General features: G+C 37.5%; 1 protein-coding gene across 1 annotated transcript; it reads left to right on the top strand.

The window, feature by feature from the left end:
• The first annotated feature begins 3,527 nt into the window (after positions 1-3,527).
• On the top strand, positions 3,528-20,004 carry LOC139710228 (UDP-N-acetylglucosamine transferase subunit ALG14-like). Its single transcript, XM_071622158.1, has 5 exons — positions 3,528-3,622; positions 14,100-14,245; positions 15,142-15,264; positions 15,737-15,796; positions 18,300-20,004. The coding sequence occupies exons 1-5, from the start codon at positions 3,544-3,546 to the stop codon at positions 18,468-18,470; spliced, it is 579 nt and encodes a 192-aa protein (XP_071478259.1). The 5' UTR covers positions 3,528-3,543; the 3' UTR covers positions 18,471-20,004.
• The last annotated feature ends 1,727 nt before the right edge of the window (positions 20,005-21,731 follow it).

Raw genomic sequence — 21,731 nt, 5'->3', positions numbered from 1 at the left:
CTCCCAATGTTGCTGACAGTAATTGCCAGTAGTTGCGCCCGATGCCCCCACCCCTTAATTTCCAAAGCGAAAGATAAATATAGCTACAAACGGGAGTTTGAGGACTGTAAATGTCAAAATTTTCAAGCTCGCTCGCTTCGCTCGTTCGCATTGAATCGTTATGCCACTCTCCTAATGTTGCTGCCAGTAATTGCCAGTAGTTGCGCCCGATGCCCCCACCCCTTAATTTCCAAAGCGAAAGATAAATATAGCTACAAACGGGAGTTTGAGGACTGTAAAATGTCAAAATTTTCAAGCTCGCTCGCTTCGCTCGCTCGCATTAAGTCGTTATGCCACTCTCCTAACGTTGCTGCCAGTAATTGCCAGCAGTTGCGCCCGATGCCCCCCCCCCCATTTAATTTCCAAAGCGAAAGATATAGCTACAAACGGGAGTTTTGGGACTGTAACATGTCAAAATTTTCAAGCTCGCTCGCATTGAATCGTTATGCCACTCTCCTAACGTTGCTGCCAGTAATTGCCAGCAGTTGCGCCCGATGCCCCCCCCCCCCCTTAATTTCCAAAGCGAAAGATATAGCTACAAACGGGAGTTTGGAGACTGTAAAATGTCAAAATTCTCAAGCTCGCTCGCTTAAAATTTGCTCGCTCGCATTGAATCGTTATGCCATTCTCCTAATGTTGCTGCCAGTAATTGCCAGCAGTTGCGCCCGATGCGCCGCCCCATTAATTTCCAAAGTGAAAGATATAGCTACAAACCCCAGTTTTGGGACTGTAGAATGTCAAATTTTCAAGCTTGCTCGCTTCGCTCGCTCGCATTGAATCGTTATGCCATTCTCCTAATGTTGCTGACAGTAATTGCCAGCAGTTGCACCCGATGCGCCCCCATTTATTTCCAAAGCGAAATATATAGCTACAATTAAAACTCCAGTTTTGGAACTGCTGATGTAGAATATCAAAATTTTCAAGCTCGCTCGCTTCGCTCGCTCGCATTTTATTGTTATGCCATTCACCTTATGTTGCTGACAGTATATAATTTGTCGATCGTTTCACACCGTCATTCCATAATCCATGTAAGGAAAACTTACAATGTTCCTCAATGACTGCGTTGTTGAATGTATCACATTCCGTAATGTATTGTAGTCCCATTATTGCTCACGCACACACGCACAAGCATACAGACCGTCAAAATTACTTTATGGTTCCCCCCATGTTTCGACCCACCGTACGCCACTTTACATATATATATATATATATATATATATATAATAGATGTGTGTGTGTGCGCGCGCGCGTGTGTGTGTGTATGTATATATTGTGTAACTATGCATGGTCGAATCTTGAGCCCCCTCCAATGTTTGCCCCCCCCCCCCCCCCCCCAAATCCAAAACTGCTTCCGGCGCGCCTGGTATAGGGTATTACTATATGGCCATCATTATTTCCCCGCCTTCTGAAGAAGGTAAGTCAAGTGCCAAAGTTTGAATATTGCCAGAAAGTAATATGTGAGATTCTTTATTTTTTTAATTTCTAAAGCATTTCACCCATCAGATTTGACTTTTATTTACCCCCACCCCCATCATTATTTTATCCCCATATAGTCCATATCCCGACAGGCAGGTAAAAGGTGGATAATTGTGTGGGGAGGGGGGGGGGGGGAATAGACACGCGCAACTTTGAAATTAGCCTAAGCATCTCAAATTTGAGGGAAATACAGAATTATACCAAATTTCGAACATTTACTCAGTAATATGAGCACAAAGGGAAATGAAAATGGGAATGTTAAGGATGATTCGGAAAGAAGAGGGTGTGGCTTCAAGTGGCACCAAATCCCCAGAACGCGCCGTATACGCCCACCATTCAAATTCAACTCATATTCAAATCAAATTGTATTTCCAACATCACTATATTATCATGCAGAGCCGAGGGACTCCAACCCGTTGGATGAGCTTGTTTGCAGTATAATGCAAAACTTAAAGCCTTCATGATTACAGAAATGAAGGATTCCATTAAAGAGTCGGTGGCTATGGTGCTGACTAAATTCCAAACAGCTCAACAGTAAAAGTAAAACGGACCTTGTTCAAGCAAAATTATCAGCATTTCCAAACGAGATGTTGGAAAATGAAGAAGACAAGTGTCGCTGAACTGGAGACGAACCCGTGTCGCCAAGAGAGTTTAAGAGACCTGAGGGGAAACATTGTCCAAGTTTAGATTTATAAAAAAAAAAAAAACTGACAAAACTGGCATGGCTGGTGGTGAGGAATGAGACATTGCTGGCAAACAAAATTCATGACAGAAACTTATATCATTGTATTCATTGGATAGAAAGCTCGAACAAAATTGTCTAATTCCTTGTCATCCTCGCAAAGTATTTGCATCGTTTCTCTCATGTAGTAACACCTCGCTCATTTTAATACTTTGTGGCTTGCACTCTCAGTCAGGTGAATTTATTAATGGAGTTATTGATACATTGTAGGCCTATAGGCTCATATTGGTACGCCTAAACTGCTAAAACCAAACAGACCGGGCCCGGAGGGTTCAACATCAGATTTCGATTGTGCAGATGAAGGGCATTCTACTTCTAAATACAATCTAAATTTGAAAGTAGGCCAGATGACACAGAGCATAGCGTTGATTTAATTAATCACTTTCATTATAAGAATGCCTCGGTATGCGGCACGCTTTGTTCGTTATTTTACAGTGAAGTGTGGTATGATGGCTGTATTTCTTTTGTTTCTATCAATTTGATGTGAGTAGAGTACCACCTGAATTGAAAGCGGGAAGGGGAGACAGTTTATGAAGGGAGATGAGAAGAGATGTCTCTTCCCACCTCCCTGGTTCATGGCATTAAGGGCTCAAGAGGGGGCGTGGCCGTTGGAAGGGATGTTGAGGAGTTAGGGGAGGTTCTTATTTTGGTCGTTTCTTTTTTATTCGCTGTGTCGTTTTGTATTGTATTTTTATGCAATATTTCAGTAAATTAGCTGATTTCTGTGTAAAAACAAAAATAAAATGTCTGATTTATCGTTTGCTGTGAACAATCAAAATAAAAATATTTGATAATGTACAAGATGATAGTCATTGTGTGAATTTGGATGAAATGAACAAAACAAAATCGTTTGAACTTGATTTTTACATGTCGCGTTCCATAGTTCATAAGGCTCGTGCTATCCACAGATGGTGCTACCCGTGGGTGTGTCGTGTTTTGTTCCACACACGGAGGCTTCATGGTTCGGTACCGGTTGTACACACCGTTGAGGTTGGGTTGAGATAGTTGGCACGATCTTATGACAACCAGCAACACAAGCTACACAAGCTCGATTCGAAGCAGGAGGTAGTTGTAGGTTTAGGTAAGGTTTGTTGCAGCATAAAACTGTACCACACCGTGAGATGGTTACTGCACAACACGCCAGTCCCTGTCGAGACGAATCAAACTAACGTTAAACCCACGCACAAAGAATGACATCGCAGACGAATGTGCCGCTGGCTGCTGCAGTCACAGTGTCAGTGGGATCGATCCTGCTTGGTGTTGTCATTGTCTGTGTTCTCAGATTGATGATTGTCTTCAGATCACTAGGAAAAGTCAAACCGAAGTGTGTGAGGCGATTAAAGACTCTGATTGTGGCAGGATCAGGCAAGTGACTTTTGAACATGTATTGTCGTACCTGCCTGGTTCATATTGACTCTCAGACAACAGACGAGTTTTATTAACCCGTAATTTGCGTAAACTGCTAATGACAATGCTTTTAAATACTTAAAGCCTGACGTTATTAAAAGGCTAACGTATTAAAGTAAGTAAAGGCCACTTCTGTGTTTGAATTTATTTATTTTCCGCTAAAAAGTCATATCACATATAATCATTGCATATAATACATACTGGTACATAAAATGAACAGAAGGATGGCCCTATGCCTTACTGCGATCAGCCCCATACGCAGGCCCATTACGCTATGCGTATGGGGCTGCTGGTCACAGTTACCCTATGCCCTACTCAGCTCAGCTATGTTTGTCATCAACACAGCTGTTTTCCAGAGCAGAGGGGTCCGGACTCCTAGAAATTAACAATGTTTTGGCCCTGCTATTTTATTAAGGCTTAAGCTACACTTTGTGTCGTTTTGTTATTAAGAACAAGTAGAGTCTATTAAAAACTCCTGTTATTTTACTGAAACACATTTAAATTAAAGTAAGGCGGAAAAATTAAGTTTTATAAAAGAAGTGGCATTTTACAGCCAAAAATGATGTCAAAATATATGCATTTTCGCACAAAGTACCACAGAAAAATCTCAATGAGGGACTACATGAACATTGATAACATGACTCACAATTATGCAAATATCTCAGTAGTGAAAAGAGATATGTACCTGAAATTGCTGTTTTTGTGTGCTAAGATATCAATGTCCAAAATTGGGTAGAAAATTTGGAAAACCAGGAAAGTTTGAAATATATTATAAATTGTCATTTTTTTTTACAACAATTGTAATTTTCTATTGTTATATATAAATGTTTTGGCACAAAATATGAAAATGATGTTTGAAATTTATCAAAAGGAAATTTTGTTAGTTACAAGTTGCAATTGTCAATGTATCCTCTTCAAAATGAGGTCTAACATGGCATAAAACACCAGAAATATAATAGTTTGAAATAATTTCCATAATATTTGTGTGGTCCAACAGCTAAAAATGCTAAAAATACCCTCGGCAGTTTATGGGTTGAAGTAATGTGTCCAAATCAGTTTTACATTCATTGTCATTACCTCATCACCTTACAATGCAATGGCTCAATACTCCCATTTTGGCAGCGTAGCCACAATAATGCTATATACATTGTTGTAATTTAGTCTAAATCATTCTTCTTTTTTGCCAAATAAACATTAAACATTAAACAGTATCTATGCTGTACTACTTAATTTTTAATTTCTTGATTATAACAACATTACTTGATGCAATATACTTGTTACAAATTTTCCCTTGTTCATTAGAAAAAGAAAAAAAAAAGAACTTAGTGAAGCTTGACTTTTTGTGCAGGCCAATTTGAATATGGGAGATGTCATTACCTCTCCTTTTTTATTGTGTGTGGTTGTGCCCTGCAGTATTTCGGGTTCCTACAACTGTTTTTTTTTTTATTTATTTTTTTATAGAAAAGCAACCTGTTTCTTTTTTCAGAAGCAATAATGCAACTTTTCCAATTGCAATTTGCAGTTTGGATTTATTTTCATTCAGGACAACTTGGACAGGACTTGAAAGCCATTGGTCCCATACGGAATTTTTAAAATTTAGACCTACAGTACAACAGTGTACATCTTCTTCTGTACTGTTGGCAGGCATAATGTGGACGTGTTTATGTACAGTGCAGATTGAAATAACTACATTTTCTACAGTGCAGCTAAAAACACCCCATTCCTTTCTAGCGGAGTTGATTATCCTGCACCAGGTGCTTAAACTGAGCTAAAGTGGTACAGTTAAAGGTATCCTAGGGCAGTACAATGTATCTGCAGTACATTATGGGTGAAAGTGGCTTGAATTGTCCAAAATGATTACAAGTATAGTTACAGTTTCTGGAACATCACCCAAGTTTGGGTTTTATGCTTGTACCTGCAAATTCACCATGCAAGCAGTACGATTTATACCTTAGAGTGAACCATCACTTTAATAGTAAACTGAGGTGTTTGTGCAGTAGATCAAGGCCACCTGTCACTATGACCCTGTCTTCATTCAAAATGTAAATTTGATTTGGAGCAACTTGATACCTGATGAAGTGATTCATCAGCAGCTCACACAGGAAACTATACTGGAATAGGTGAAGTGAGCTATCAGAAGGAGTGTCATGATGTGCAGGCAGGTGGTGGGCCAATGTAGCAATTGATACAGTAAAGTATACTCTGTCAAGAGCAAGTGAAAACCTATTCAATGTATTTAAATCATGTGGGAACCTGCAGGTGGCTGCATCAGGATCGCTCTTGATGGAGGGGAGGGCAGCCTTTGTAACACTGGACATTACTTTATAACCGGAGGGCCAAACCCCAAAAACTCGCTTATTTAACGAGTGAGTTGCACTCTCTCTACAAACTAAGTAGACCATGCTTATTTTCAAGTTTTTATTGTAACAAACAACATTCCACTGGTCTACCTCAAAAAATTTGTTGCGAAAGCCTCCAAATCCAAGATGGCGTCCAACATGGCCGCCATATTTACTGAATTTGTTATTTGAATGATAAAATTTGATAGCAACATCAGATTTCAACAAATGAGATATCATATGAAAGAGAATCAAATTTTCTACAAGTTGATACCATTTTTGTGGGTTATTGTGATAACTGGATTGAGATTTTAAGGAAAAAACACTCATTTTTTGATATTTTTCTGAAAAAAGGAAAATCATGAAAATGCTTGATTCAGCATAAATCAGAGAATAACTAAAAGATTATCTTGAAACGTTTCAGGAATCTTGTTTGACATATAATTAATATTTGGAGAAAATTAGGGGTCATTACCGCTTTTGGTTCAGGAGTAGTAATGTCTCAAACTTGAAAACTCACTATGTAAAAATGGGCACGTTAGTTGTGACCAAGACCTTGTTGGTCATAAAAAAGTTTGCGCGCGTCAAGACTACTACACGCACCACTGGCACTGGCGCGTGTAGCAGTGCCAGTGGTGCGTGTAATAGTCTTAGTAAACGCAGACTCTTTCTTTGACAAACAAGGGTTTGTGCCTGCAAACGAACTTTTCATACCAAGTGGTAGCTTAGGTGACAGTGATCGCTATTATTTCAAAGTAGATTGTTCTGAAGCAGATGAGATGAAGCAAAAATATCTTTCAAATAGAGGTAGAAGCTGAAACAACCTTGCTATATAGAAAGTTTCTAACAAAATTTGGATCAATCACTCAAAAAAAAAATCAAGATTGCAGACCATCAAAGCTGACATAGTGTATTGCACCAAAGTAGATGTATTATTTCGATTTTGATACATTTTTGTCTGTTTTGCAGCATCTATATGGTTTTTATATATTCTTAAAATTGTAATGGTATTTCAAACCATCTTAAGCTTTTATGGAGACATTGTTCAGAATGCACCGTGAACATTTCAATAAAAAGTAAAAAGAAATAAATGAAATTAAAAATGTCTATGAAAACCATGTAGAAATTAACATCTTTCCCATATAATCAATATTTGGAGAAAATTAGAGGTCAGCATTGTATTTGGTTCAGGAGTTATAATGTCTCAAACTTGAAATACCTTTTTACATAATATCATGTATTTACACGCATCTGTTTCCAGAGATGTCACAGAGGGTCAAATCCAAGTTTGTGCTTACTTTTCGAGTTCCACTCTCTCTATAAATAAGACCATACATAATAATTATTGAACATACTAAGCAATGTTTCGTAAGTACACCTCAGAAGATTTGTTACAAAAACCTCCAAAGTATAGATGCGGTCCAATATAGGGTCGCCATTTTTATTGAATTTAACATTTCAAACATAAAATTTGATAGAGACATTGGATTGCAGAAAATTTGATGTCATATGAAGGAGAGTAAAACTTCCTAAAAGTTGATACCACTTTAGCTGTGTATTGTGGTAAATGGGTGGAGAGGGTTGTTTGCTTCTCTCTCTTTTTTTTTTTTTTTTTTTTTGGGGGGGGGGGAGGAAATTCATATTTTTATACTGTTTTGAAGAAAGGATGAAATGTGAAAATGCATGATTTTGTATTTATCAAAGAAGAACTGAAGAATTATTTTGAAACCTGCGATTGAGATTGAGATTTACTGAGATGAGACATAATTCATATTTATGGAATTACAGGCAATATCATAAACTGTTGACAAGTTAACATCTAAAACTTAAAAAAATATATTTATGCATTATAAATTTTGCATACAATGTGATTACATGATCACATGTAATACTGTATTGGTCTAGTGACTTACAAGTGCCTGTAAACTAACTTTTCATGCCAAGTGGTAGGTGACGCTGGTCGCTATTACTGTATAGCATTTCATAGTAGATTGTTCTGAGGCAGATGAGATTGAACAAAAAGTATTATCCAAAAAGAGATAGGAGCTTGGAATTTGGCAAAAATTTTGCCAATGTGTCATATTTAGCGACAAACATAGTATCCACACAAAATTCAAGATGGCAGTAATTAACTGAGGTTGTCGTTCAAGGCATCATTTACCATAAGTGCACGTAAAACAAAAACCCACCTCTAGTTAATTCCTCAAACTAGTTCTAAATTGTGAGTTAGGGATAGAACAACTAATGTACAACGTTCACCTTCACAGACATGTGGGTTGAGTGAATGCAGCAATATTAGTAGAGCACATCATTGAGAGTTTGACAAAAATCGGACAATCCGTTCAAAATTTCTGAATTTTTGAAGTTTCTGCTCATTCAAGGCTGGATGAGAAGACTACTATAGCTTGTTATGTCACATGAGTACAATGGTATGAAGAAAGAATAAAGAAAATTCAACATATTTTCACTTTTCTCGCATAACAAGAGAACACTTGACTTCTCTCTTTCAGAAGGCAGGGAGAAAATAATATTACCCTTAACATATGTAAGTAAAAGAAATGTGCACTTTATTAAAAAAGTAAAGTTTTGTGAAATTCTCTTTTTATTTTCTTTGTATGGTTGTATGCATATGCCATCATACACTGTAGTAGTCTTCCCATCCAGCAGTGACTACGCAGATACTTAAAAAATTCATAACTTTTGAACAGATTGCCGATTTTCCTCAAACTTTCAATGATATGTTCTAATAATATTGCTATACATTCATTAAATCCACATGTCTATGAAGGTGAACTTGTCCTATAAATTAGTATAATCAATGCAAAATATTATTAGATATACTAAATAGATCTGATAAGAACGTTTGTTTTTTTATACTAAGCTGTTAACAGTTATCATGGTTATGGTTTTGTGCAAAGAAATGGTGATATCTCCGTGTGTTTTAGGCTTTATTATAATTTTTTTACATGGTAGAATGTTTGTGATACAACCAACCTGCACATAAATCGAATGTGATATCTCTCCCAATGATAAACAATACCTTTTGTGTGTTGCATCAAAGTTAAATCTCAACTTATAATTTTTTTTTCATATATTTTTTCAATCTTCTTATATTGCTGTCTATTATATGTTTCTATACATCTGAACGATATTGTACTAGTGTAAACCATATTGAGGGTCTTTTTTTTTTGGGGGGGGGGTGGAACTCATTCTAGTGTTTCGGTAAGGCTCAATCTTTGATAAAAAAGAAATGCTTCTGTATCAAATTATGCTTTTTTACTTGTATGTTACTCTGCTCTTGTAGAAACGTGAATGATGATGGTACTACACTGCAAAAAGTCCGGTGTTAAATAGTGAACACCGAGCTGGTGTTAAATTTTCGGTGCTCATTTATGGTGTTGAATCAACACCAACGGGTGTCATTTCCAAATTTTAAACTGTTTTTTGAAGAGTTTCTTAGTAACTGCACTTCTTGTTGATTTTTAATTTAAACAAGACGATCAAGCATTTTACATTAAAATACTCGATTTTTGAAAAAATGTGAAAATAAATTTACACCAAAGTAACACCAGCTGGTGTGGTCTCTTATTGAAGCTGGACGGGTGTTAAACCATTGATATTAACACCAACATATATCAAATCAACACCATGTGGTGTCATTTTTGAATTAACACCAGTACAGTGTCAAAATAACACCAGGTACAGTGTCAAATTAACACCACGAAGTGTCAGGTGAACACTTTTCAACACCATCACAGTGCATTTTTAACACCTGTGGGTGTGGTCCTTTATTGAAGTTTGATCGGTGTTAGATTTAACATCCGTGGTGTTAAATCTAACACCGATGTTTTACAGTGTATGTGTAATAATGTCCGTATATAGATCCGTATAATAGATGTCCTTGAAAGCCCTTCTGATCCCAACCCCCCCCCCCCCCCCCCCCGAAAAATCCGACATGGCCTCAATTTCTCAAATTTGCTTTTAAATGTGTTGTGTGAAATTACTTTTCAGTATATTCTTCTAATAAAACTGTCCAAATTGATTTTTCGTACTGTATATTCACATTTACAAATAAGCATGCTGAAAATGTATTTACTGTTAATAGATTTTTCTTACATTGTTTTAAGGCTGATTTCATGTGGGTTATAATAGTGTCACAATTGATCTGAACTTAAGCCATTGTTAGATGCTTTCCCATATTAGATATCAGGATCACTTGAGAGTGAAAATGTTAATTTTCATTCATTTTAGAGTGACCTCAGGGATCACTCGAAGAGTGACGAGTGATCCTAAGGTCATTCTAAAATGAGTGAAAATGAACATTTCCACTCAAAATTCATTCCAATTTTACTCTAATTCACTGTTTTCTGTTATTCACTCCTTCAAAAGTGAATACTTCCACTCGATTTTTTCTTTCTTTTTCGGAGAGTAGAATATCACTGGTCTTAAAAATGTCTCCATAAAAACCTAAGACAGTTTGAAATAGTATTACAATGTTTAAAATATGTAAAACATATAAATAGATAGCACAACAGACAAAATTGTATCAAAATCCTGATAATACATTTAATTTGGCGGAATCAACTATGTCAACTTTGATGGCTGTCATCTTGATTTTTTTTTTTTTTTTGGTGGTTGATCTAAATTCTGCCTTAACCTATCTATAACAAGACTGGTGCCAAGTTTTTTGCTTCATTTCATCTGCTTCAGAACAATCTACTTTGAAATAATAGCGACCAGCGTCACCTGAGCTACCACTTGGTATGAAAAGTTTGTTTGCAGGCACAAACTATTGTTTGTCAAAGAAAGAGTCTGCGTTTGCCAAGACTATTACACGCATCACTGGCACTTCTGCACGCAGCAGTGCCAGTGGTGCGTGTAGTAGTCTTGACGCGCGCAGACTTTTTTATGACCAACAAGGTCTGTTTCAACTAAAGTGCCCATTTTTACATAGTGAGTTTTCAAGTTTGAGACATTATTACTCCTGAACCAAAAGCGATAATGACCCCGAATTTTCTCCAAATATTAATTATATGTCAAACAAAATTCTTGAAACGTTTCAAGATAATCTTTCAGTTATTCTCTGATTTATGCTGAATCAAGCATTTTCATGATATTCCTTTTTTCAGAAAAATATCAAAAAATGAGTGTTTTTTCCTTAAAATCTCAATCCAGTTATCACAATAACCCACAAAAATAGTATCAACTTGTAGAAAATTTTATTTCCTTTCATATGATATCTCATTTGTTGAAATCTGATGTTTCTATCGAATTCTATCATTCAAATATCAAATTCAGTAAATATGGCGGCCATGTTGGATGCCATCTTGGATTTGGAGGCTTTCGCAACAAATTTTTTGAGGTAGACCAGTGGAATGTTGTTTGTTACGATAAAAACTTGAAAATAAGCATGGTCTACTTAGTTTGTAGAGAGAGTGCAACTCGACCTCTGTTTTCAGCTTTTGGCCCCCCGGTTATTAGAATTGGGCAAGTCCAAGATAAGGTCCCCTCAGAAGGCAAAATTTCATCTTTGCTCAATATTGACATATTTGGTATCATTTTGAAGCTGATGAGTTGAAGTTTTGATTTCCATGGAGGAAAAAAGGATATTATGTAAATTTATGCAAATTTCAAGGGCTTCATTTGTATAAATGTAAAACACAGCATTACATATGGGACATTTATACAAATTCATATTTATTCAAAGGAAAGCAAATGATATTTAATTAATATGTGGACATAAGAAGTTCATCAAATAGTTTAACTTGGTATGAAAATTTAGGGATTATGCAAATGATTATGCAAATTAGCTCGTGTCCTATCATGAGATGTCCCATACGTAACAAAATGAGGTCATTTTTTTTAGGTTTTTTCTGAAATTGCTAAGGTTATTTGAATGCCCTTTCGGCAAGTTCTAATTTATTGTTTAGAGAAATTAGATACCATAGAAAAACGAAAAAACAGTAAAAGAAATATTCTTTATTAGGCATTGAAATAATGTTACGTATGGGACAAATGCGTTACGTATGGGACATCCTCATATATATTGCATGTGAATGCATACAACCTAGCTGGGAAGGTCTCTCAGTACACAAATGGTCAATCATCCTGGAGAAAGCATCCCAACTTTGTAGCTACTTTTTGAGTTATAGACACTTGAAACAATACTTGTACTTGACTGAACAATTTTCAGAAAGGGGGAGGGGAAGATGGCAAAATACACAATGAAAATCAGCATTAAAGGGATGGTATAGTTTTTGTAGAAATGGGGATTCAGTTTCCAACATTTTATGAGATGACTGGAAACCAATAATATGAATTACTAAAGAGCATACAATTCTAAGACTAGAGGAATTCAAAGTTAATTTGATGGAGATCCAATTGAAACGGTTGTGATATAAAAAAAAATAATGAAATAAAGTAAAATGATTTTTTTTTTTATTGCAAGTGATACACAAATTGTCCTTATTCAGTTTTCAATAGTAGCCACAACAAAATTCATGGGTATACATACTGAGGTGTGACTCAAATCAATGACCTGACTGCTAGACAGACATCATACATCTACTCGATTACTGGAATTCCACGCAGCAGGTATTGCTTATCTATTAAAATTAATATTTCTTGTGTCAAGTTGTTTTTTATTGAAACTAAATGGCAAATTGCCCTTCATCAATGGAAGTAAACACTTTAAACTATTCAATTTTTTAGTAGTAACTATCCTGATAAAAAAAAGGGCATACATACTCAGGTTGGTCATAAAAAATATAGAATATGATTGAATATGATTATGTTGGTAAATATTTGGGGGATGTTGTTCCCTTGACAATCTGGATCAGTATTTGAATAATTTCAACTGATTCCACCTCAATAATTATGCAAAAATTTGTTTATGGGTATTTTGCAAAATTATTTTGCAAAATACCCATAAACATGGTTCTTCACACACTAAACGACTGGGGGACAAAGGGCATGCATACTCAGGTTGGTCATAAAAATATAAAAATATGATTGAATATGACTATGATGATGAATATTTGGGGAATATTGTTTCCTTGACAATCTGGATCAGTATTTGAGTAGTTTCGACTGATTTTACTTCAATAATTATGCAAAATACCCATAAACATGGTTCTCCACACACTAAATGAATGGGGGACAAAGTGTCCCATACGTAACTGTCCCATACGTAACACGTCATGTCTGTCTTTAATTAGAGCCTGTAATTAGAGCTTTTTGCCTAATGACATGAAACTTACCTGTGATAATCTTGAGTGTTGTGACTTTCATCACAGTGAGTTACAAGTTGTAGAATGAAATACTTTCAGAGAGTTTTGAGGTTGAAAAAAATGTTCAAAAAAACAAAATTTTTCTGGTCCCATACGTAACGGCACATATTTTCTCTTCTAGAATATAATTGTCAAGGTCATTTTTCTCAATCTTTTACATGATTATACTTCTCCTAGATATCAATCACCATGATAAAGTTCAATATGATCAAAGGCCATTAACACTATTTTTCAGGTCATAAAAGTCTCTGAATGTCCCATACGTAACGCGCGTGTTATCTTGGACTTGCCCAATTGACAGTTGAGCGAGGCAGCAGGATTATATGCCAGCAATATGATGGTGACCATATATGCAAATAGACATTTGACTATTTGTTTAATGTTTATTGTGTGTTTGATTTCAAGAGACATTTTCAACAGTAGATGTAGTTTGAAAGAAAAAGCTATTGGACTGATGTTTGATATTAAATTGATAACAATGTCAGCTTTGCTCCAAAGTGAGTGTTAGTGCTTGCTGACCTGATAATATACAGTTGTTCACATTTTGAGATCTGATCGGCACCGGTATTTCGAATAGATCGTGCATATGATATATTTTAATAGGTAGGCCTACTGATAAGCATGTGTAACTGCAGATAGCACTTGGATAGTTTCATGTGACATTATGGAGCAACGTGGACTGTGTTAATTGTGATAGAGTACTTTTGTCAGTAATAGAATCTAGTTTCTGTCATTTTTGTCCATTAAAGTATGCATCATTTACAGTAGTTTTCTTCCTTTCCAAATTCAACCCTAACATATTTGCAGGTGGCCATACCACTGAGGTCCTGCGTCTTCTTAGCAGCCTGTCAGACATTTATGCACCCCGTGTGTATATTCTTGCCAACACAGATAAGATGAGTAAAGACAAGATAAGAGCTTTTGAGGACAGCAAGGATAGCAAAACAAGAGAGGTAAAGTTCTGAAAACTAATGAGTCCACAGAGAAGACAGTTTTAAAAGATCATGGATCTATCATGTCTCATGTCTGCTCCCTGTTTAGGCCAGAAAAGCCCATGCTCTGGGCTTGCTTCCATTGCAGGGCATCTGTAAAAAGTGGCTGCTCATCACACCGCCTGTGCCATGTTTTCAAAAGGGGGGGGGGCACTTCTGGGTTTCATGAGCTAACAGGCAAAAAACAGGAAAAAAAAAGGGCCTTCAAGCACAACTTTTGGTGCCACTTCCAGGTTTCTTCAGTTGACAAGCAAAAAAAAAAAAACCAAGGGGGGGGGGGGGGTCTTTAGCTCATCTTTCTCATTCTACTTCCTCGTTTCTTCAGCTGACAAGCAAAAAAAAAAAACCAAAACAAAACAAAACAGGTCTTCAACACATTACCGTGCTTAAAGGTCAAGGTTTCATTCTATTTTCTTTTTTTGTTTTTCTACTGCCACTTCCGGGATTATGGAGTACAGTACTGAACCGGGAAACGTATGCGTGCATTGTCACATTTGTGTTGAATAGGATCAGAGTTGATATTTTTGTGTGTTTTTAAATTCGTGAATAGCACCCCACAAGTCACATCGCAAGGTATTCTTAGAGTTTTGTAGGTTTCACTTGGGACAGTGATCCAGAAAAATATGTTGGTAAATGTGTATTTCTGATTTTGCTCATATTTTTTTCTGCTTGGCTATTATGTCAAGTTAACTCTGATCTATGAAATGTTTCTTGTTCCTATGTTCATCTGTTACTTTGAAAGTTTTCTCTGCTGTGAGTATATTGAATATTTTCCCTCTGTGGCTAAGGCAGATTTGTTTCATTAGCTTCAAACATACTTTACTTATAATTTCAGTATTATTATTTTTTTCCTCCAGTATATCATCCAGCAAATACCAAGGAGCAGAGAAGTTAGACAGTCCTACATCACAAGTATTCTCTCCACCCTGTATGCAACTGCTTATGCCTTCCCTATCATCTTTCGTCATGCTCCAGACCTGGTAAAGCAACAGTGAATAATGTATAACCATACAGTGTTGTTGTATACACACTTTGTTAAAATGGATGAAAAAATGGTCTCTTCTTTTCTTTTTATTGATTTATTATCGATAGCAATTCTCATAAAACATATGAAGAAACTATAAAAGCACTCCGAGAGTGCAGACCTCCGCCAAGCAGCTCTTTTTTTGTTCTCAAAAAGGCCCTTTCCACAGCTTGTATGTAAATTTTGTGCTCTGCTATTAATCTTGATGTTCTTTATAAAGTTAAGATTAGATTATGACATCCATAGCAAAAGTTAAATTCATTTTCATATTTCTAGTATAGTAAGAGGATATGGAGTGAGTGCTGTAAAGTTATTGACTGTAATGAGCTCTGCTAAGATATATAATGTACCTTATTTTAAGCATCTATGTCCCTTATGCCAGTTCAACCTCATTTCAGCAAACTGTAATTATGTTTCACTGATCACAGGTTCTCGTCAATGGCCCAGGAACCTGTATACCATTATGTGCAGCTGCATTTGTAATGAGGGTAAGGTTATATTTTCATCATTGCAACCTCGTGTGCATTATGTGAAAGATGTATATTGACATTTTAAGTTCGATGATTTACCAATAGTAATTTTTATTGCTCATGAGGTGTTACGCATACCATGATTGGCATACATTTGTTAGAGCTTCAAAAAGGCTCAATGTGTATTGGCCCTTGTAGTGTAGTATTATAGAGATCCAGAGACTTGTATTTTGCATAGCACTTTTGTACGCCCTGCCATTCTCACATCATAGAATACTCTCTCAGTCTGTATAGTACAAGTATTGTGTTGTTTTAAAAACCCTTTGGCCTGAATTCTCGAAGGTGATTTAAACTTAGACCATGATCTAAGATAAGCATGAAATAGGTGTACCTTTGACATGTGCGTATCAGTGCACATTTGTTACTAGACGTCTGTTGGCATATGCAATCTGTCAGTCATATTTGTGCAGAAGAAATTTGCATAAACCATGGTTTAAATTTAAACCACCTTCATGAATTTGGGCCTTTCTGTCTGATAAGTGTCCATGTGACCCTGTGAAAAAGGAAGTCACAGGGTGTTAACCCTTTCTGTGCCTGGGATATTTGACTGAGTGTACAATTCTCTGGGGTTTTCTATACCATTCAGCACCCAAAGCACACAGAGAGTTAAAGTGTATCTGTACACAGAAATTTAGTTTTCTGACATTGTAGGTTATTGTACTGGTAATATCCCTATGAAATATAAGAGTGCAGCGTTACTCACATACAGAGATATAGCAATATATAAAGAGACATAGAGCAATCTCTAAAATGCCAAAAATCACATGCGCCTTGATCTAAGAGTAGTCGTAATGCGTTATCGACTGCATTCGATTACGTAGTTTGATAATTTTCTGTACGATCAGTGTACTACAATACCCTCAAAATACGCAAACGCACACAAATGTCCACGTATGCAGCTAGGTTGGTGCTGCCGTGCCACACCGGACCACTGACCAGGCAGCCACGGCAGCATCTACTCATGCGGATGCATATGGTTCGATGAGGCGATACCGATAGACAGTATTTGATATAGCTGTGTGCAGAAGGAGGCGAACAAAGGAAACGTGCACACATTGATGGTCTACGCGCAGCTACTATTTTCAGATCTGGCTACTATTGCAAGTTAATATTTCACAGTTTTGGGCATTTTTTGTGATGGGATAGAATTTTCTCTAGAGTTCTTAGGACATGCTCTCACACCTCTCAAACTTAAATTTTAGGGGAGAGATTCCCTTTAATAAAAAGGGGCTTACAGGGCAGTTGCATCCAGGATAAATCTAGCAAACGGCAAACCCTAGGAGGTTTTTGTATTTTTTTAAAAAATCACTATTGTAGTATACTCTCTTCACTTGCACATTTGTGGGCAGAAGTGAACAATATGTAAAAATGAAAAACAAAACAAAACAAAGACTTATATCGTTGTTTGGCAACATTTTTCTTTCAGAAGAGTGATTATGAGTCTTTAAGATTTCTGTCATAGGATTATGAGCACGAACATATAAGCATCATTACTTTGCTTTAAAAAGAATAGGAAAAGGAATGTTTACTGCACTGAAAGCTAATCCAAGAACAAAGCATGTGTTTCACCTACACATTGACATGCATTCACAGGTCTGTATTATGTTTTGTGACGTCAGTATGTTGCCGAAAATTCTCATGTCATGATTTTGATAGTTGACTTTTCCTATGAAGTTATATCAGTATTGTCTGTAATGTGGCATTGAAATAAGCTAGAATAATGAAAGAAAAATCAACTCCAGGCAAACAAAGTAACAATCTGTCAATAGCATTCTGGCAAATTGACTATCTTTCATGTTCACTTTCTTGATGACCAATGTACGGCAGGATGGTACATGTAGGTAAGCAATGAAGCTGTTCATGCTTGCAGTGTGGATACTTCCAGGCTGGTGGGGTCATTTATCAGCATTTCTTGGGATGCGTTTGAACGCTCTCCTAAAGTGAACTGTACCGAACCATACCCGAGCCAGAGGAGCGTTCGAACACTCCTTGAGTGTATCATACCGTACTGAACCGAGCCAAAAGTTCTCGATGTGCTCCAAAATTGTACCAGCGTACCAAAAGTTCGCATGTGAAGAATGCGCATAGCATGCACATAATGTTGTGATGCAAAGTAGAGGTCATTCTCTTTGTTCGGGACATCTGTAAGTAGTTTAAGTGCGCCAGGTGAATGACCCTCTTGCTACAAATGCGTGACTCCCTCTAAAAATAACTTATGAGGTACGCTTTCTCAACAGAGCGCTTGAACGCTCCAAATCTAGCACAGTTCAGTATGGTACGCTTTAGTTCAGTTTGCTTTGGAGCGCTTGAACGCACCCTATTATACATTGTTTTCATATTTCCTGCTGGTTGTGTGCTAAATTTTGTAGTAGTAGTCATCCATGTAATGAGAGCATAGTTGCATTCATGTATTTTTTCTTTCCGCTCTCTCTCTCTCTCTCTCTCTCCCCTGCCCCTCCAGTTTCTGGGCTGGAAGCCAGTCATTCAGATCTATGTAGAGAGCATCTGCAGAGTGCAGTACCTGTCAGTGTCTGGCCTCATTATGTACTACTTTGCTGACCATCTCATGGTCCAGTGGCCAGCCCTAAAGGACAAGTACCCCAAGGCAGAATACTTCGGCAGAATAGTCTAAGGTTCTACTCTCACCTCTGAAGAACATAGGACAATGATCCACATATCATCATATAGTACAGTCTTCCAGCTGATGGTGGCTTTATACCCCAGAAAGTAAAGTGTGTGAATATTCTATGATGACGGTCCCAAGGAGTTTTCATGGAAGAAAGCGGAAATATGCATCCACACAGGGTAATCTCATAACAAGGTCATCGGGTCCAACTTACTTGTCCTCATTACATCTGCATCGTGGTCCATTTGTATCTGTACACTTGGAACATGCTCATAAATGCACTAGGTGTATGAGCATGTTCTGCTATGATAGAGTTTATACATGATAGGGCGCAATATTGATGAAAGTTCAAAGAGTATTCTTGCCAACAAACAAACAAACAAACAAATAGTACTTATTCTGGACTCTTCCTGTCAAATGATTTAGGTATAACAATCGTGTTGCAGACTTGATCTGTCTTTCATTATGTATGTTAATGAATCTTAACATGTATGCATCGTCTTCATATTGTATTAATCACACTACACAACACAGTTCCATTAGAGGCAAGGTTTGAATAACAAATCTGGTGCTGCTCTTTGAAGACAGCTTTGAGCGCAAGAATTGTACCTTATGAGAGTGTACTTGTAAAATCTTGTGCCAAGCGATAGCGCTTTGTTCCATTTCTGACGCTATATGATTATATGGTGGATTTTTTTTTTTTTTAAAGGAGAGATTGCAGTGAAAATATGCTTTTTAAAGGTTTAGCAGAGGCATAAATTCTCAGTAAATGAATATGAAAGAAAAAAATTAATATCTCTCTTTCAATAACAAGTAGGTGTGCACTGCCAAGAATGGCATGTGACACTGGGTTCTATATGCTCATGAGTAATGGATCACTCTTCTGAGTTTCTGATTTTGTGGTATGATCAAAGTTTCAGTTACAAAATACAAAATATTCCAGGTATTGATGGACAGCACCCCATTCTTATCTGTCAAACAACAGTGCGAAATAAGGGCAGTTCTAAGTCTGTCATACTTCTACAGTGACACCTCCCAAGCAATTGACACATCACTCTTATCCACCAAGGCAACTGGCACTCAGATAACAGTTACACATAAACATCCAGTGCCATATTTCTGTGAAATTGTCAGCAACTTGTTGCCATATCCATGCTATGAAGTTATATGCAGAGAAATGTGAATGTCTTCCATGGACATAATTGCATACACGTAGGAAGTGTGAAAGAAAATACAACAGTATTAACCTAACAAAAACAACGATAAAAGGGAAGATGGAAATCTGTCAGAGGGAAAAAAAAAATTGTCATTTTTATATATCTGTAGATGTTAATTTTGTCCAATGTAAAATGAACTAGGGGTCTGTTACAGATTGATTGTAAGATTGATGCGATTCTAAAAGTTACACTCAATGTGCTATTAAATATGTGCTTTAAATCATGCGTAAGTACAGTTGTATCTTTATGAAACAGACTTACGATCAGGATTGATCTTACATTCAATTTATTGAGTTATGCTCAATAAATCGAGCATAAGATCAAATGATACTCTTCATGAAACAGGCCCTAGACCTGACAAGTGCTTTGACAAAGAATACTGTAAAACATGATATATTCGCGGCATGAATTTTTCGCGAGTTGGAGCCGAAGGCCTTTTTCGCGGCATGAAATTTTCGCGAACTGCCACTGGCATTCAATGCATATAGTGTAGACAAGAACTTTCGCGTGCATTTTAATTTTGCGAATCTTGGCGCTCGCGAAATTCGCGAAATTAAAATGCACGTGAACATCAATCATTTTACAGGTTTACTGTATTAGTATGACTGAATCAAACGTCTATAGCTATGATTTTGTGAAAATATGTGAAACATGCATATGGCAGATCTTGACATTAGCAGTAGTTCAAAGCCACTAAAAATTTATGTTGGGCCACCAATTTCTTTCTTTTGGTGGCTCGAGTGGGGAGCTGAAATCCAAAATAAATTTTTATATGTCCTATTATTTCGGGCTTATATTTCTGTTTTGGGCCACCAAGCTTTCAAATTCTAAGTGTCAATTCTTAGTGTCAAGCCCTGCATATGGTGTAATCCAATTTTTAGCTCACCTGAGCCAAAGGCTCAAGTGAGCTATTGCGATCGCCCTTCGTCCGGCGTCCGTCGTGCGTCGTCCGTCGTCCGTCGTCCGTCGTCCGTCGTCCGTCGTCCGTCGTGCGTCGTGCATAAACTTTTTACATTTTCATCTTCTTCTTGAAAACCCCAAGACCGCTTTTCATCAAACTTGGCAGGTAGCATCCCTAGGGGGTTAGGAACTCAATTTGTTAAAATGGGCACCATGCCCCACCCAGGGGGCCCCCAGGGGGGCCCAAACCCCCCAAAATTAAGGAATCTGTAAAAATCTTCTTCTCTAGAACCAGAAGTGATAGAGCTAAGTTAATACTATGAGTTAGTACATTGATGACTATAGTTTCAAGTTTGTTCATGGCAGAATCAGGGGTGCCCCCCTTGGGACCCAGGGGAGGGGGGTGGGGAAGGGTTCTAATGGGGCCTAAATTGTACATTTTCATCTTCTTCTTGAGAACCCCATGACCCATTTTCACCAAACTTGGCAGGTAGCATCCCTAGGGAGTTAGGAACTCAATTTGTTAAAATAGGCACCATGCCCCACCCAGGGGGCCCCCAGGGGGCCCAAACCCCCCAAAATTAAGGAATCCGCAAAAATCTTCTTCTCTAGAACCAGAAGTGATAGAGCTAAGTTAATACTATGAGTTAGTACATTGATGACTGTAGTTTCAAGTTTGTTCATTGCAGAATCAGGGGTGCCCCCCATGGGACCCAGGGGAGGGGGTGAGGAGGGGTCCTAATGGGGCCTAAATTGTACATTTTTATCTTCTTCTTGAGAACCCCATGACCCATTTTCACCAAACTTGGCAGGTAGCATCCCTAGGGGGTTAGGATCTCAATTTGTTAAAATGGGCACCATGCCCCACCCAGGGGGCCCCCAGGGGTCCCAAACCCCCCAAATGAAGGAATCTTTATAAATCTTCTCTAGAATCAGATGTTATAGAGCTGAGATAATACTATGAGTGAGTGCATTAATGACTGTAGTTTCAAGTTTGTTCATAGGAGATCCAGGGGTGCCCCTATTGGGTGGGGGGGGGGTGGTTGGAAGGGTCCAAATGGGGGCCTGAATTGTACATTTTCATCTTCCTCCTGAAAACCTCATGATGGATTTTTGTCAAACTTGGCAGGTAGCATCCCTAGGGGGTCAG

The sequence above is a fragment of the Diadema antillarum genome, unplaced genomic scaffold (genome assembly GCF_040938485.1).
Source record: "Diadema antillarum isolate AM-2024a unplaced genomic scaffold, OU_Dant_1.0 seq00001511_RagTag, whole genome shotgun sequence".
Taxonomy (NCBI): domain Eukaryota; kingdom Metazoa; phylum Echinodermata; class Echinoidea; order Diadematoida; family Diadematidae; genus Diadema; species Diadema antillarum.
The sequence above is the reverse complement of the archived record's forward strand: the minus strand, read 5'-3'. Positions and strand labels throughout refer to the sequence as shown.